At 36.8% G+C, this 18,915-nt stretch overlaps 1 protein-coding gene across 6 annotated transcripts in view; it reads right to left on the bottom strand.

Moving 5' to 3' along the window:
• LOC145686237 (uncharacterized) overlaps nucleotides 1-18,915 on the bottom strand; it is a 196,514-nt gene that overhangs the window by 33,466 nt on the left and 144,133 nt on the right. For all 6 annotated transcript variants that reach the window (XM_081759322.1, XM_081759323.1, XM_081759325.1 and 3 more), the window contains exon 4: nucleotides 12,793-12,929. In XM_081759322.1, the coding sequence (XP_081615448.1) occupies nucleotides 12,793-12,929 (137 nt within the window). The remainder of the gene's footprint in view (nucleotides 1-12,792; nucleotides 12,930-18,915) is intronic.

Below are 18,915 nucleotides of genomic sequence, written 5' to 3'. Positions count from 1 at the left end.
TGTTTGTTGTTTTGACAAAGTACATATCGAGAGAACATCATTTAAGATTTGTGCATTGTAACGAAAAGTTTAGATGTTTAAAACTGTTTAACTGAACAAAAAAAAGGTATTCTTCTGATGAACGATGTAGCGAAAGTTCTCACTGAAAAGATATAAAAGTCAAAGAAAATATTTAGAGATTGTTTGGATCGTTGATGTAACGTTACAACTATACACACATATTGTATTATAAAGTATGTTCAGTTCAAAAGTTATGTTAAAGTGTCAAACTTGGTATTATCGTGCAAAACCGCTATCCAAAAAACAGTAAACATTTTTGTTTTAAACCAGGATTCTTGAAAAATTGATTACGTACGAACATTTTTCATTCCCGTCGTGCACCAATATAACTCGGCTATAGAAACTAAAAGAAAAAATTTCACCGACTTTTCCTCCATCAGCTAACGTCGTTTCGGATTTGCTATTGTTCAAGTATATTTTCCATCTAGCGAGAACTGGCAACAGTGAAAGGAAGTCAAAAAAAAAAAGTGAAGGTGAATGGTGGCGAGTGGAGTTGTAAAACAAATTACCGATGGCAAAATTATTTTAAAATGAAGTATAGAATTGACTTTTTGTATTCTGCTAAAGAATAACTTCATCTATAGTGAAACCCAAACAAAAATTCATAAAGAGAACAATTTAAACGCAGAAAGATTTCTTATTTTGCCCACATATTAAAAACAAACGGAAGAACAAAGGAATCACGTGTGTTAATAGTATAGTTATTTGTGATTTATTGGAAAGAAAACTTTTAGTGTGTGAAATCTCATAATATTCTGCCCTATTTCTCATCAGAATATATATATTTCATTATTTGTTTGTTAAAATCTTGTGTGAAGTTCTATTAAGTAAAATTGCAAAAAGTGATTACTAAACGTATCAGTGCAAGTATTTGAATATGCTCATAGCATTATAGTAAAGAATACGTCTGAAAGATACATACTTTTATTGTACCAAAGTATAAGTTTAACCATACCAATCTTTTGACATTTTTTCAGTAAAAAAAAAAAAAAAGTCGTTGATTAACAAGGTAGGTTTATTCAACATTCTATAATGTATGGAATTCTTCATGGTGTATAAAGAATAATCTGCTTGACATGGAAAGATTTAATTCATCAATTCCTTATATTTTGACAGACATATAAGTGTTCATATATGCAAGAGTGTGGAAGCCTTAGCGAGTCAAGGCACGAGTGCTGTTCATATACTATTGTTTATGCAAAAGAATGTTGTTATACTGTATTAATATGTTAACTTCAGAAGTAATCAACGAGGTTGTCCGGAAGTAATACTCTATTGAGAGGGAATTATAGTACCTTTGACGGGTTTTACTTCAGGATAAATTCGAGATACTTCTAACAAAATTTCAGGCAACTGGAATTTTTCTGACCATTTCAAGGTAAGCACTGTTAAAGGTCAGATATCAATCAAATACTTTTTTGAGCCCTTCTGACTACTACAAGTACACAGGATTATAATACGTTTTTGGACTTAGCTGTTTTCTAGCAGCTACAGAATAATACTCCCCTGGACCGGGCTGCTTCACCGCAGCTACAGGTTGTAGTTGTCTAAGGGTCCAGAAGGAAATAATTTTAAAAGCATAATTTTAGAAAATAAAGCATAAAGCATAATTTAAAATAGCACAATGCTTGGAAAATTCTGTTTAACTGCAAGTTTAACATACTGTATTCATATTTTTTAAAACAAATATTTACAATGCAAAATAATTGAGAACATAACAATGCAACAATGAAAAGCTATTTCTGTACACTTTTCGGTGTTATCCTTTCATGTGAAGAAAAGGAAAAGGAAAAGAAGAAAACTTTCCGCGAACAATGTATAGCACACAAGAACTCTACACTGTATGCTTATGTCAATGTGTACCTCATGAACTTGAACACTCTGTATTTTTGGTAGCATCTCTTACTTTCCCTTTCTGTATATATGCATCTCTCACACAGGTGAAACAAAAACGGACTCAAGTAAAGCATATTTGTTTACAATGCACTAAGTAGAAATTTCATTAAATATGGGGAAAAAACGGGTTGCATAAAATATTAATAAATAGATGAAGATACATAGAATATTTAATGTATAGTAAATATTGTACATTATACACGATTAATACAAAACAATGATTGAAATTAACAATAAAGCATAATTTGAAAAAAATAAAGTATAATGTGGGTTGCTCTAGAAATGAGTAACTAGGGATGCACGCGAGACGAGACGAGACGAGAAATGGAAAAGTCTCGTCTCGTCTCGCAGCCTCAAATGTTGGTCTCGTCTCGCGTCTCGTCTCGTCTCGCAAATGTGAAGTCTCGTCTCGCGTCTCGCATAAAATTTTGAGTCTCGTCTCGCGTCTCGCGCGAGACTTTCTCGCATGGTCTCGCAGTCTCGCATATATTCTGGTCAAAATTTTGCAATGTGTTATTCTATGGCTGTTAGTGAATGATGATGTGATATTCTGTCCGAAGGCAGGTATTTGACCTAAAAGTCCCTTGGCAAGCTGAATCCTTGGTGGTTTGCCATTGCTTTCCATGGGATGAATGTTCATAACATCCTAAGGAGACGGAACCTAAAGTTCAACATGGTATCCGAATTTGTGTCCCCTCCGCTCCAAATTAAAAGAAAAGTTGTGCTGGAATTTGATTCCTGGACCATTAATTTTCGTCAAATTAACCCTTTCCGGTACCCGGCTTTTTGGACTATTTTTTAGACTTTCAGTCAAGCAGCTACTGCATCGTCACTATTTATCCTAGGATCATGGTTCATATCTCATAGCTGGCTTTCAAAGGGTACCACTTACATGCTCATACCATATACCAGGAGCGGGGAAAATGATGTCAAAGGGAAAATTACGGAGGGATTTTTTTTCTCGCACTTTGGGCCCCTCTGGAGCGGCCCTGTATGAACGTACCCATCTAAATAATCTGATACTTGGTATACTGAATGTGTGCGCCAAATTTCAAGTTTCTATCTTGAATAGTAAGGGCGGAAGAAATTTTATCAGGAATTCCCACCATGGCCCAAATTACCGTAAAACACCATGATCTCAGGTAAAAAATTTCCTGAGACATCCCTAATTACCCTAGGGTCAAGTTTCGCCCATCATTCTCTTCAGCTTAGAACTGCCTTTCAGGCGGTATGACTCACATGTCTCCATCATGTATCTAAGGCGGGAAAATCCCGAAAAAAGGGATTTTTTGGGTCTAAATATCCTTTTTTTCAACTTTTAGCCCCTCTGGATCCCCCTGTTTTAACGCAGAGATCTGAAAAAATCTGATAAATACTACTAGGTGGGCTGAATATTTATGCACAATTCCAATTTTCCAGGTGCAGAAGTAAGCCCGCCAAAAAAAATATATACCGACAACATCCCATATTCCCGTATACAGAGGGAAATTTTTAAACATTCCCTGAGACATCCCTAATTACCCTAGGACCATGGTTTGCACATCATTCTCTTCAGAATATAACTGCCTTTCAGGCGGTACCATTCACTTGTTTCCATCATATATCTAAGGCGAGAAAATCCCGTGAAAGGGATATTTTGGTAAAAATTTCCCTTTTTCAACGTTTAGCCCCTTTGTACCCCCATGTTTTAACACAGAAGTACGAAAAAATCTCGTAAATACTCCTCGGTGGACTGAATGTTTGTGCACAATTTCAATATTCTTGGTGCAAAAATAAGCCCGCAAAAAATAATACCGAAAATGTTCAAAATTCCCCTATAAAGAAGTATATTTTCATAAAAATTCCCTGATACTTCCCTAATTACCCTAGGGTCATGTGTCGCACATCATTCTCTTCAGAATAGAACTGCCTTTCAGGCGGCACCATTCACTTGTCTCCATCATATATCTAAGGCGGGAAAATCACGAAGAAAGGGATTTTTTGGTAAAATATCCCTTTTTTCAACTTTTTGCCCCTCTGGATCCCCCCTGTTTTAACGCAGAAATCTGAAAAAAATCTGGTAAATACTACTCGGTGGATTGAATGTTTGTGAAAAATTTCAATCTTCTACGTGTAAAAATAAGCCCGCCAAAAAATAATGAACATAGACCGGCCCCGCAATATTAAAAGAAAATATATATTTTAGAATTATGACATCACCTCCTATGTCTCGACGCAGAAAGGTGTGAAACCATACGTAAGGTCTTCTACAATGCCTCTGGACTTCAAAAAAAAAAAAAAAAAAAAAACCGGACGAAAAAGCTCAAATAGGAGAGTTATAACGCAATGTACCATGAAACACCCCGTATGGTACAGATTGTACGGGATCCCCAAAGGGTTAATAGCATAATCTACAGCAAAACCAGCATAAATTGTTGCTGGATCCAACATTGTTTTCCAGCTTAGAGGTCTCCAGCAATATTTGGCTCTTTTAAAATATCGTCGCCACTATCAACATTAACACGTTTTGGTCGTTTCCTTGAAGAGTGATTTTCCATTATAAAGATGTTTTTATACCACCAAGAGCGCTTGTACGACCCAATTCTTTTGGTTCGTTCGCGCTTGTAGCAATGTTGCATTATCGCATTTTATCAACTTTCGCTTTCAACTTATATAGTGTTGCCAGATCTAGAAAATAAAATTACTGAGAGATATAGGGCCATTCCTACCATCTCGCATCAAACCTATAGGGCCATCCTACCAAATCAATGTTTGAATTAAACTTCCGAACTAGAGGGGGATGTTTTTGATAAATATATAGAAAGAAAATACTTATTCCATGTAAAAATACCATGTTATTTCTGCGAGCCGGACCCGGGATAAACTTTGACGAGAGGGGATTTCCCCGCCATCCCCCAACATAAATCGCTAGTAGTAATGTGAAAAAGACAGAAACAACAGAAATATCACATTTTGCAGCAATAGGGAGTCTTATTCGCTTTTCAGACCAAAAAACAGAAGTTCATGTATTCGTGCGCGCCCGCGTATATGTGTTTGTCTCGCAAAATAAAGTCCTAAATCGATGTTGTAATAAATTTCCAATTTACAAAGCTTTTCTTTTTTAATGATGTTTAGAAACTAAAGAAGGCTTTAATTCTGCAAATCAACCTTGAATAATAATAAATCTCATAAAATGTCTATTGCCCCAATCACTTTTTTATTCTTGGTGGCATTAACGCTCAACTTAGAAAATTCACTAAATATATAATTACATGTAATTTATAAATGTTGCGAGACTGCGAGAAGTCTCGCGAGACTTCTCGTGCGAGACTTAACTGAGTCTCGTCTCGCGTCTCGTCTCGCATGGTTTAGTCTCGTCTCGCGTCTCGCATAAAATTTTCAGTCTCGTCTCGTGTCTCGTCTCGCAAATGCGAGACGAGACGCGAGACGAGACGAGACTTCTCGCGTCTCGCGTGCATCCCTATGAGTAACGATCCGTCGCCGCGAAAAAATATTGGAGCCTTATAAAATAATTTAATTTAAATCAATAATATTGTCGGTTTGCAAAGAAATAGATTTGGTAGAGATTGTCTTGCTCGCTTCGCTCGCAACCCAAACTTGTTAGTAAGAGTCACAACAAGTTTTTACTTATTACTTAAAGGAAGTTATTATATATGATTTGTTAATGACGATGTGATATACTAGGTAGCGATGTGATATCACCCACAGTGTACGAACCAGCGTTTTCAAAATCAGAAAAGGCCAAAACTTAAAATACGTGTTCGGCGTTTTCATGGTGATGAGTTTGCTTAGTTAATCTTGCTTTCCTACCCAATTGGATTAATCACGAGTCACGACAGAGAAAATGAAGGTATGAAAATCAAAGAAGTGAAGAGATACGCAAGCACATGCAAGCTGCTGTTTGCGCGGGAATATTAAAAATGAAGGTAAACGAAGGGAATATTAACATTTTCGAACTAGAAGCAGAACACAACGAATTTCGTTTTTTCCAAAGGCTGATCACTACCGCTGACTTTTTTTTTATTCCTTTGACATGAATACTACATTCCTGTGAAATGTTTCCAATTTGAAGGGAATTAGTTGGGATCGTTTCTCCACCACTACTTGTATCGCCAGGATATATATATATATATATATATATATATATATATATATATATATATATATATATATATATATATATATATATATATATATATATATATATATATATTTGTGCATACGTATCTAGTTGTGTATTTTTATTTATCTACATACATACAAAACATATACACACATTATACGTATATATGTGAATTATTTTCTTAAATCGTTTTGTCATGCGGTAAGCTTAGGGTTCGAGTTCTGAAGTTCGAGCCCCGTGGACTTGGCTTCAGCTCCCTAAACCTAGCTTATTTTATTCAGGCAAAAGATCACATGACAATCTTCAACTTATTTGACAGAGAACCTATATGCGATTTTAATTAGCATACTACGACAATACATCCTTGGCGAACTCGAAACCAAATTAAATTTAATATTTAAATTGGCTTCAATCAACATTAATTAAACCTTTACAAATTTGATCAACATAAATTTGTTAAAAATCCGACCGTCAAACAGAGATCGAAGTCAAATTTATGATGAGATAAATTTGACAACCCCGAACTGTCAAAAACGTTAATCACAGAATGAAATGTTTTGCTTTATAAATAGAACTAGATTTAAGAGTCGAATTCACAGATAGATATCGATCCACGAAAAAAACGAGACAGTCTGGACAATTTAAAATTTTTAATATATATATATGACTTTTGAAGCAATATTCTTAAATTTTACCTCGGGGCCGCGGTGGCTCAGTGGTAGAGCGTTCACCTCTGGTGCTAGGGGTCTCGGGTTCAAACCCTGCTCCCGCCAAGTGAACTTTGTGGTGGACAAACACCGTGTGCGTGGGTTTTCTCGGGGTTCTCCCGTTTCCTCCCACTTTCTTCATTCCACCATTTCATTCATTACTCATCATCACCGTCTCCTTTAGCCTAACCGGCATAACCGTGGGACGTAAAACTCAAAGATTTCATTTCAAAGATTTTTAAATTTTACCTCTATCATATACGTCTTCCAATACTCATGAACTAACAAAGCACACCCTACGAAAATTTAAAGTATATTCATAATTATGGCAGTGGCGGATCTAGAAGGTACAAACTGGGGGAGGGGGCAGCCAGAACCCAGACTATAACTTTACTATGAACTTTCAAATAAATAATACCTTAATTTTTGTTATTCAAAAAACTGGGGGTATGGGCTCCCGGACTCCGGGATAGATCCCTCACTGAATTATGCATTTTTTTTCCTGCTGAAATATCAGAATTTGTTAAACAATAGCAGCGGCGGATCCAGAACGGACTTATGGGGAGCGGTGGGTTGTAATACTGCTACTTAGAGCTACTTTTAATAGCTCCAAACTCTGAGATGGGTTTTGTTTATATATAAGGCAGTGATGCCCCCCCTCATGTCCATGACGCAGCCCCCCTCAATTGTCTATCCGTAGGTGTTCTTCCATGAAAAAAAAAATCTGTTCGATTAATTTTTACACCCACTCAAACATATTTATATAGATTTTTAACCCTCCCCAAATATTTCAATGACGCAGTTTGCGTCATAGCCCCCCTTGTGGGCACCCCTATAAAAGGAAGTTTTTTATTCTGGGGAGCGATCGCCCCGATCACCCTCCTAGATCCGCCCCTGAACAATAGCCTACATTAGGACAGGTAAGAATTTGATTGGGTTTGAGTTTAGCATCCCGTTCAGCAGAGAGGTTATATGAGACGTGGATCTATAGCTTAACGTGAGATCTAAACTACATTAGCTTCCGTCTGGCCTTTCCGCCAAAAGAGCGTACGCTATTCACATAGCCATGAGAGAGGTCGATACAGGTAAGGATGGGATAGGGAGTAAGTAGATCCAGTGGCGTATTTTCTGGGCTACCGGGCCTAGCGGTGGTAGCCTTAGAATATTACAAAATAAAGTTATTATAATATAAACTAAATTATATTAATAGTATTACACTTTATTATCTTCTTTGAATGATACAAGTTTCTGAAAACTGTAAGGATTTAAAAAATCCACTAATTCTCTGCACGCAATCTGTCTCGCTAACTTAAGAGGTCTTCGATATGACAACGCAGAGGACCACTTTCTATCTACTACAGTGAGCATCAGCTATCAGCGCATTCCCCTTCGCTCCACCTCCGGCCACAGCGTACGAACGGGCTGCCAAGTTGCCTATAGAGAAATCGGTTTCTTGGACGTGAGCGCAGAGGAAAGGGAAATTATACGTGTAATGACAAGACAGTTTGGAGGTTTCTGAGAATTGTCTCGGACACCTTGAGCCTCGTTCTGTAGTAGTTTGCGTCAATGCAACGAAAATTTTGTTTTGTAGTATTTTACGCTAGTTGACAAAGCTGTTATTAATAAGTGTCATTAATAAACGTAAATAAATAAACGTCAATAAACGTAAATAAACATTATTTACGTTTTATTGCCAAACCTCTTACAGACTGAGGCTAGTTCGTTGGGTAAGCGCCTATTTCAACGTTCTTTTTTTACTCGGACTGCTTTCATTTACTCTGGTGAGTAGGATTACCACCTATCCTGTCTAAAGCAAAATGTAGGTATACTTCATGGAACAAATGAAGGTAAAAATGTACGATCGTTTTTCCGTAATACTAATAAGATAATATAAGTATTGCTAGTAAAGAGAAAATCATATTTATCTACTTAATAAAAGGAAAGTGTGTTGAAAGTTTTTTTTCTTATTTTGAAGACTGTATAATAACGTGGAAACTAAACTCCAATAATAATAATAATAATAATAATAATAATAATAATAATAATAATAATAATAATAATAATAATAATAATAATAATAATAATAATGTACAGATGTTATAAAGGTTAGTGGTAGCTCAAGCGAGCACATCAGTATACGCCACTGGATTCAGCCAGGAGCGGATACAGGACGGACTTTTGGGGGGGCGGTGGGTTGTAATACTGCCACTTAGAGCTACTTTTAAGAGCTTCAAACTCTATATAAAATAAGAAAGTTTCGTCTTCCTGGTGGGGGCAATCGCCCCTCCCTCCTGGATCCGTCCCTGGATTGAGCTACGAAAACTACATGTTTGACGGCAATTACCCATTCGTAAGTTTTGAGAAAAATGAAGAAAACAAGTTTTTATGACGCTAAAATAACGGAACGCTCAGAAGAGTAATACTCCCGGAAGTACGTTTTTCCGCGCGCTACTCTAGCCAGCTGTTTTACGCGCTATCCTAGCCAGTTATTTTAAGTTGGTCACAAAATTTATATCATGAAGTACGAGGGGAACAAAACGAAAAAATGAAATGAAATCTTTAAGTTTTACGTCCCACGGTTATGCCGGTTAGGCTAAAGGAGACGGTGATGATGAGTAATGAATGAAATGGTGTAATGAAGAAAGTGGGAGGAAACGGGAGAACCCCGAGAAAACCCACGCACGCGGTGTTTGTCCACCACAAAGTTCACTTGGCGGGGGGAACAAAACGAGCCCTATATCATGGAGTACAAGGGCACAAGTACTACAACTACTTATCTGCACAAAAATAAATAAATCTCTTTTTTAAGTATTATTTTCATATTATTTTAATTTAATAAGTGTTATAAAAATGTAAAAAATGTTTTAAAAAAACTTTCCTCGGGCCGGGTTTGAACTCGCGCCAAAATAGAGCTTTACTACTAACATATAGCGCTAGCCCACTCGGCCACGAAGGCCGACAGCATCAAGCGTTTGATTTCTGCTATTTTACTGCAACGTGGCAAGAAGTGGATAACGCCAACCAATCAGAACTGTGTTTCTCGTTTCTACTTCCGGGAGCATTACACTCCCGAGCTAGTCCTCTAAAATAGGCCTATCGATAGTTTTTATTCTGCTTGAATAGATTGTTCATATATTTATGCACTGCATATATTGTCAACGAATGAAGGCGAAAGTGGGAAATGCACGAGATAGTTTATATCTTTTATGTAACACCTATACATTTCTTGTTACTTGAGACACTTATATCATTCTGCATCCTACACATATTAATAAATTATTTTAAAAAGCTATTTAAAAGAACGTTAGTAAACTCACCGCTATAACAGTGACAGCAGAGCACTCTTGTTTCCGACGCCAGCTGACAAGTGGCAGTTTCGTCACCGATAGCGTGGAAATGTAGTGCACTGTTCCAACCTTGAAAACGTATCCTTTGACCTTCACATGATTGCAAAGTCTATCTCTCCTCTATGATCTCTGTCTCCTTCAACGAATGATATCTGATACCCTCTTATGTTTGTTGTTCGCACTCGATACATACTTATCTCATTTCGTGTTTAGGTGGTTGGATACTCGTTCATTTTTAACTCAAATCTACTTGACTATAGGGTTACCACCCGTCCCAATTTATGTGAAAATGTCCCGACGCTTTAGAAAATGTCCCGACTTATATGTTTATTGATGAAGTTGGTGACTATTATAATAATAAGCTAGAATTTAGCTTCCACATTACTATACAGGGTCTTCAAAATAAGAGGCCTCACAACACCACGAAACAGGTATGTAACATAGAGGCAGCAATAAATACACTAGCTACATACTATTATAATTGGTCAATGTTCTTATTTTTAAAAATGATATAGACTATATGATTTAAATTTTCTAACTTTCTTTTATCAATTGAATATATAGGATTCATTCTTCAGTACAAAGACTTATATTATTACGTTAAAAGGACCCTTAGTACATTTCTTCTTCCATCAGCTGCATGAAATGTTCCTACATTTCGCTTTGGACCTCCAGATGTGAATGTCATTAACTCAGTGATATTGTATTTACTAGATGCTGAAGGTCCCGAGCCTAATTCCCAATTGCCTCAGTAGAGTGTCAGGTTCAATATAAGGTCTCCGGAAAATACTGCCTATTGCTTCGGTTTGCTTTTCAGATTAGCAGTAGGTGGACATGCACTGACTGCAACTAGATGGTAAAAGTTTCCCTTAAAATAGCCGCCTGGTTACATTTCTATTGTCCCAAATGAACAATAAAAGGAGTTTTGTGTTGTAGAATATGCAAAAAAGAAATCTGTCACATTCGATGACACTTGGATTGCTAAACAGCTACTGGAAGTTGTTATATTCAAATTCCGCAGAGTGATTCCCTGTGTAAAGGTCACCTGTGATGTTCGAAGGAGAAAGTAATGGACTGAGTTCAGAATAACTTTTCCTACAGAGTTCGAAGTCGGTTGGACAAGCAACCCGAAATTTGAAATTCCAATACTCTATGGTATAGGATGTTTCATAGGCATCTGAAGTTTAGACTTTGCAAGCTCCGCAGGTAGGTATACTTACGTAGATACATTGTCAGTTGCTCAGAACATCTACATGGAATCAGGGCCGTGCCGTGGAAAATCAGCGCCCGGGGCGAGAGTATACGGCAGCGCCCCATACATATATTCCAAGCAACTTTTCCTATCTTTTTTCCCTTTTTCTCCCGAATTTTTTCGCCCCCCTTTCTTCGGTGGCCGGGGCCGTCGCCCCGCTCCCCCCAGGGCACGGCCCTGCATACGAGCATGAGGGCCGACTGACCAGAGAGAATCTCAAAAATTTGTAGTATTTGATGCCTATTCAGAAGGAAACTCCAGGCATCATTTCAGTTTACAGGAGTCATCATTACTGGACTCTGCCACTGAAAACTGTCTAGAATTGGATGATGACACAACTAGAAAATTGGTCTGTACATTTCGTTTTCCGTGACAGAGGTCCGTTTCCCTCTAATATCGACAAGTAGGGATATCAATGATGATCTCCCATAACGGTCTCATAGGCTCTAACTAAAGCGTTATTGTGATGGCTCCTCCAGTTCTTCAGAACAATAAGTTCTTCATGCGAAGTATCGTCAAGAACAGTGATTCATCCCACCATTGCCTAAAACACCGTGGATTGACTAAGCAAATAATTTCAACTTTTTATCCTACAAGGAGTGGACAAAAAGTAACGGCGACACTTTATAACCCCTACCCAGCTATATGCCCACTTTATAACCCCTATAGAAGAATTCTTCTTACATTTCTTTAATTTAATCGCCTTCCATTCTGTGTCACGCTGTGTGGAAAGCGTCGTACACCGTCAGCGTGTCAATCTTAGTCGATGTCCTCCAGGAACCGCCATATGGTTCGGATGGTGGCATCTCTTGTGTCGTAATGCTTTCGGCAAAGTGGTTCTTTCATTTTGGCGAAAAGGTCGTCATAAAGTTCTTGAAAAGTTGTTGCGCAATGCGCCCACGCGACACTTCTATCTTGAGCCACGTACGTTGTTTGTTTTTCCGAAACATACTCTTATATTTCATCTACTTTTATCCTCTACTTTCTAATATTGCTGTTTTTAACTGATACCCAGTCGTTATCACTCACACTTTATCGCCTCACATTCCCTTCTCAGCCACGGAACTTTATAACAGTGTTGCCACTACTTTCCATTCACCCTATGTATCACAGTCGTGCTCATTCAAGTATGGGTCCTGAAGCCTCTGTGATCCTCAAGGAGGCACTTGATTATACGAAGAAGAAAACGATTCAGCTTAATACAACTTTTACGAATTATTGTTTTTTTTTAATAATTTTGTATATTATTTAATATACTTTTTTTGTATGATTAAATGCTATTTGGTTAAAACTGGACGACAGTTGTCTCTGCAATCTCTCAGAAATAGCCGATTATGACTTCAATATAGAATTCAAGACTTTTAAAAAGTATGTCTGAAGCAAAAGCAATTTGAAATTTCAACTTACCTTAATGTAAGTCCTGACTGACTTTGCCCCATCTAATGAGAAAACACTTTTGTGAGTAAGACCAGGTTTCTGCAAAGCATCAATGTAATCAAGTGGTGAGCGATAAAAAGTTGGGTTGGTTGTTCGTTTCAGATTACCTGAAAAATTAATTTTCAATATCTTATAAAGATGTTACTTACTTCTTCGTGTTATTATACAGGTTAATTTTTTTTAAAAAAATAATTATCTTCAGAACATCGTACGAATTTTCCTCTATTTTTCTTTTTCAGGTTCCCGTAACGCAATGAATGCCTCATGCAAAGTATTCGACAGCAGAACTCAAGTTATTTATCAGATAAAGGCGAATTCGTAACCAGATGCAAGGCTTGCTCATTCATCATATATACAGTATATTTGATAAAATCATGATGAGCAAGCTCCGAATATTCATCTCTATTTGCAAAATTGGTTTCAATTCTGATGTCAAATACTGCGTGTAAAGCTTTCACTGCGTTTCCCGGAGCCGAAAGTCCTCACCGTTCGTCTTGTGACATGAGCGCGTATGACGATGACTGGAAGAAGAACAATGAAATTTAAACGCATTACGATGGTTCGGGTTTCAATTTAGACTGCAGGTTCACGTCTTATATATCCAGTGTGCTGAAAATGTAACTGTACCAAATTTTTGCTTATTTTTCGCTTAAACGCAAATTCTGCGTTTGTGCATTATGTGACGTTCATCTGAATTTGTACGCTTTGTGTGGTATATGCTTCTCATTGGTTGTGCTGCCGCCTGGTGGTGCTAAAAGACAGAGTAGAAGAAAAGGAAAAGGAAAGAATGGAGAGTTTTAAAACGCAATAGTTGGTTTTGGTGTTAGTGTGTGTGTGAAGTATGACTCGGCAAGTTTCGCTGATCATAGTTTTATCTCGACGCCAGAAAGCATTTCAATGATTTAAATTATGTTATGTTTTAGAAAAATTAGAGCTTTCTTTGAAGCTCCATAAATGATCTGTGAAAATAATGATGTAGAAACTAGTAAAGTGTTGTGCAAGTCGTTGTTAAAGTAAATCAGCCCCAAGTAATACTTTATAACGACAAGGGGGCGTGATCGAGATTACGAGAAAAAACAAAGGACTTGGCAAGGTGCACTTGAAAGTAATGGACTCCTGATCACCGATTAACACGAAAAATGTCAGAACAAGTCAATTCTTCAACAGAAATCACAACATAATGCTGTCATCACGTTTGCCTGGAAAGACTGTATTTTAAATTCCTCGAATTGAAAAAGGACAATTTCTACGAGTGGATTCGTCGGATACTTACTGTTTCTACTAAAAACGTGATCACGAATATAGGCGCGCCATGGTGAACTAAAACTATTCTTGTGAGTAATATTAAAGCATATTTACGAATTCGCTACGTAACTGGGGCAACGTAATGTAAGAAACATATTTGTTCCAGGAATGTTTATTCATTTCTAATAAATGGCACTATAATATGTAGTTTTGTCAGTTCATTCTTTTCACAGATAGCATGACGAGACGAGAACGTGGTTGTTGAATTACTTGTGAACAATCCATGAAAGTAGGTGATGTTCTCATCTATTTTCCATAACACGCCTTAGGTCTCTTCCCAGGTGGTTCCGTCCGAATCTGGACCATTACGGTAAGGTTATCGTGCCTTCCTTGAACGATTGTCGCGGGGACGAACTTTCTGAACCTCTAAATAAAATAGTGCAAAGCTATATTATTCGGGGGCAAAGAGTAGAGAGTTCTCCGCGGTGGGCGGTTAAGGATGGTGGGTACCGGGCAGCGCCATGCTGGACCGCAATAGAATGGCTTTGCCGAACAGAGACAGACAAGAATCGAACCCAGGATCGTAAAAGAATGGTTAAGCCCTTCACAGGGACAGAAACCACAATCGGGAAGGTACACGGATCGAGCCCAGATACCGTAATAAAAAAGGACTCTTATCAATTCACGAACTAATTGGAACGGAAAAATGAAAATAGCATATTTGAGATCACGCTTTCTTAAGAATGTTCTAAATTTCCTTCTGCATATCATAAAAGATAAAAAAGCAAATAGACGTAGAAACAGGTGAGTATGTACACCATTGGAATGTTTCTATGACTTTCGTTGATAGCTCCCAGGTGCTTAGCACAATAAGTTTACATTGTGACATTGGCTCATTTTGTCTGCCACTCTTCGTAATCTCAATAATTCATCAGAAAGTAACTCATAATAACAGTCACATTAAATATTATAATTGAAATTATTACAAAACGCTTGTCTTTCACTAGTCCAGTTATTTATTACAGCTGTTACAATTTCCAGCAACAATATATAGTTACAATACATTGCAACACTTACTATTAATACCACTATCATTGTTATACAGGAAAACAGAAACAAACTTCTAACATTCGCCTCAGCTAGGATTTATGCGTCTCTCAGTCTGTAACGTAATAGTCCCAATAAATGTATTTTTGTATGTATTTTGTATAAGAATATTTGTAAGAGCGCAAAAGATAAAAACTACATAGAGAGAGAGATAACCTATATTTGACTGGCCTATGTCTGAAGTGTACTACCATCTAGTGGGCAATTTCGGTACTAGGACGGAGCTAGACCGTGACGTGACGAATTGCTCTCACTTTGGATTTCGCAGGTAAGACGTAGGGTCAAGGAACAGCTTACGTCTATATACAGGTTAAAATATATAAAATGTAAATACTAAATTCCTTTTAGATATAATGTAAATGGGAAAGGAAGTATTAAGGTATCATCCCGGCATAATAAGGTCTCATTTAAATGTATATTTTTGGTAATATTAACCTTCTAAATTTGAACCTGCCACTAGCCCATATGCATACTGATCATTTGTGCTCACATTCAAAATTTTTAATGTTATTAGTCTTGAGTATTCACGAAATTTATGGTTAGGATTTATATAAAGGATACCTTATTTAAATTACTATTTCGGTATTGCATATCTATATTACTTGTTGTTCAACGTTACGTATTCACTATTTGTTATTCAACGTGTAAAAAAAAGCAATTTTTTTCATGTTAATGAATTTGTTGCTTTACAATTAGTATTATACTTCACACGATATTAACTAATAACCTATGTGCTGGCTTCCGTCAAATTTATAGAATTTATTAGAAGCCAAGCATGTTATATAAAATATAAGGCTGCGAAATCCAAAGTCCATCAAGTTGGGCAAGCGCAAAATTATAGCTGTTTTCTTGATGAGATATCGTGTGAAAAAAAAAATCATTGAAAGTTATGAGCACCTTAGAGATTTATTATAAGTGTAAAATATGAGTGAACATAATTTAATTTCCTTTTCTGATAGTGAAGAGGTAACTGAGAGTAATGCAAGTGATAAAAGTGAATTTAATCAAACTATTGAAACTGAAAGTGAAGTTGGTGTGAGTTATCCAAACGCACAGGTTTTTAGAGAGCCACTCAATGTTGGATTGAATGCACGAGGTTCACGGGAACCATTTCGTGCTGAACAAACTGCACAAGGAAGGAGTGGGTTATATGGTGCAGAATTCAATGCACAAGTATTTAGAGAACAATGCTGTTCCGAACAAAATGTACAAGCTCCGAGTGAGCCCTTTAATAGTGAACATTTTTCACAGACAATTAGGTACCCATGTCCACGGTGTGGCAATATTAGTGGTGCAGGTAAAGTGGTGCAGGATAAAATCATTTTTCCAAGAGAAAATCAGTGTTGCCAATGTTCTTGGTATGACGTACACTGAACAAATATTTTGTAATATTGTAACCAGGCTGGTTTTACCAGAAATATACCAAAATTGTTTTGGGGAAGCCATATCATCTTCAGTTTCTCAATTGTTGACCATAGCGCAAACCTACGATCATTTTGCTAAATATCAAAGAGACTATATGTCACTTAAAACAATGCCACCTGCTAGTAATACACCGAACATTTTTGAAGAATCACAAATTCATTCTAAATTTCAAAAACAAGTGTCTGGATTGCCAAATGCAAAACGTAACTTTATCAGATGCTATAAATGTGATGGTTTTGGACATACTCAACGGTTCTGTGTTAGTGGAAAAACTATGCGTACATCAGTGCCACCTTCGAAAACATTAATTAATGTGCAGCGTGATAAACAAATATTATACATTATAGTGCTAATTGCGGGCATCACAAACTCTTGTTTATTGGACACAGCTTCTAGTATCAATTTAATCTGCAGAAAATACTTACGTCAAATTATGTGTTGTGTTCCTATAAAACCTACTTCAGCAGAATTAGTGACTACCACTGTTGATGGACATTTGGTTGAACTTCATGAGAACACAGAAATTAAATTTTCAATTCAAGATTGTGAATTCAGTGAAACCTTTTACATCATAAACTCTCCACATTTTGATTTGCTGTTAGGAAATAACTTTCTTTTAAATGGAAAGCTGATTTAAAATTAAGTGCCCGGCAATTTATAATAGAACAGAAGAATCTTACTGTTCCTCTATTTTGAAGGGATTATTTGTCTCCAATGGAAACTACTCGTCCTATATCTCATTCCAGCGTCTCCGATGCGGTCCGGAGTCGCTAGAGAGAGGCGCAATGGACAAATGATCGTTCGGGAAGGACACTGGAAACCAAAAACAAATAAACAAGGTGCCCAGCAGAAAGTCAAGGAACACTAACTTTATGGCAGCAGATACCGGAGGACCAGGCCACAACAATGAAACCAGGTAGTGAACAACCTGTTTATTATCATAGTAAATCAAGTAGTAGTAATGACATATATGATGAATGTGATTCTGACAATTGTAATTTTGATAATACTTCTTCTCTTGCAGTTAAGTTTGTAGAGCAATACCGAGATTTACCATGTTGAAAATCTTTGTGAAAAATACAGTGATGTTATCACTGAACAACTAGGGACAATAAAGGGGTTCACTTATGAAATAGAAATGGAGGATGTAACTCCAGTACGTCTCCCCCCATATCAAATTACAGGTCCTAAACTTAAAGCTCTTAATAATTATATAGACCAGCTTATTGACAAGGGAGTGGTTCGTGAGGTCGATTTCTCTACTTATTCGTGACCTTGCTTTTTGGTACATAATAAAGACGGTACTCCTAGGCTTGTTATAGCATACTCAGAAATCAACAAGAAAGTAAGGGTTAACAGTTACCTTCCCCGCATGTAGAGGCTACTATAGCGAATTTAGGAAAGGATACCATCTTCGGAAGATTGGATATCAAGAAATCTTTTTATCAGTTCCCTATCTCTGAGAGTAGTTGAAAATATACTACGTTTTGTACACCTAACCGTTTACTAGAACATTTAATTCTCCCAATGCGATTTCGTTTGAGCCCATATGTCCTTACTAGTTTCATGTATAAATCTTTGGGGACTTAGTAGGTAAAAATCTTGAAATTTTTCAAGATTTCCTTATTAATGCCTCAGATATTGAAACATACAAAAGGGTATTAGAAGAAATTCTTGAACGTTTTCGTAAATGGGGAATTACAGTTTCAAAAAGGAAAACACAACTTTTCCAAACTAAAATCAAATTCCTAGGTTATGAATTTGAAGCGGGAGAAACAAGAATTGACCCGAAAAGGATTGACACAATTCTTAAATTACCTAAACCCAAAAATAAAAAGGGGGTAAATCGCATCTGTGGGTATTTTAATTATTTCCGAAAATATGTGAAAGATTATGCGGAAATAATGGAAACTCTTCACCGTGTAAGGTCTAATAAAATAAAATTTCAATGGGGTAAGAGGGAAGATGAAGCCTATAATAATATTAAGCAAGCATTGGTTGAACATGCTGTATTACAATTACCAGACATGAATAAATCCTTTGTTATTCATGTAGATAGTACTTATAAGAAACATTCAGCTAGTCTTTTTCAATATGATGATGACGGCCTTCTTAGACCCGTGTCATCTCTCTCTAAGAATATTTCTTCAGTGGATTGGTCTAAGAGCATCTACGAACTTGAACTTCGTTCTCTTCTTCTTGCTATAGAACAATCTGAAATCTATCTTATAAAACCATTTACTGTTTTTTGTGATAATTCATCAGTCACGTGGTTGTTAGGGAATCATAAGCGTCAACGTAAGTATGGTACATTAA

This window comes from Thermobia domestica, chromosome 5 (genome assembly GCF_964235325.1).
Source record: "Thermobia domestica chromosome 5, izTheDome1.hap1.1, whole genome shotgun sequence".
Classification (NCBI taxonomy): Eukaryota; Metazoa; Arthropoda; class Insecta; order Zygentoma; family Lepismatidae; genus Thermobia; species Thermobia domestica.
The sequence above is the reverse complement of the archived record's forward strand: the minus strand, read 5'-3'. Positions and strand labels throughout refer to the sequence as shown.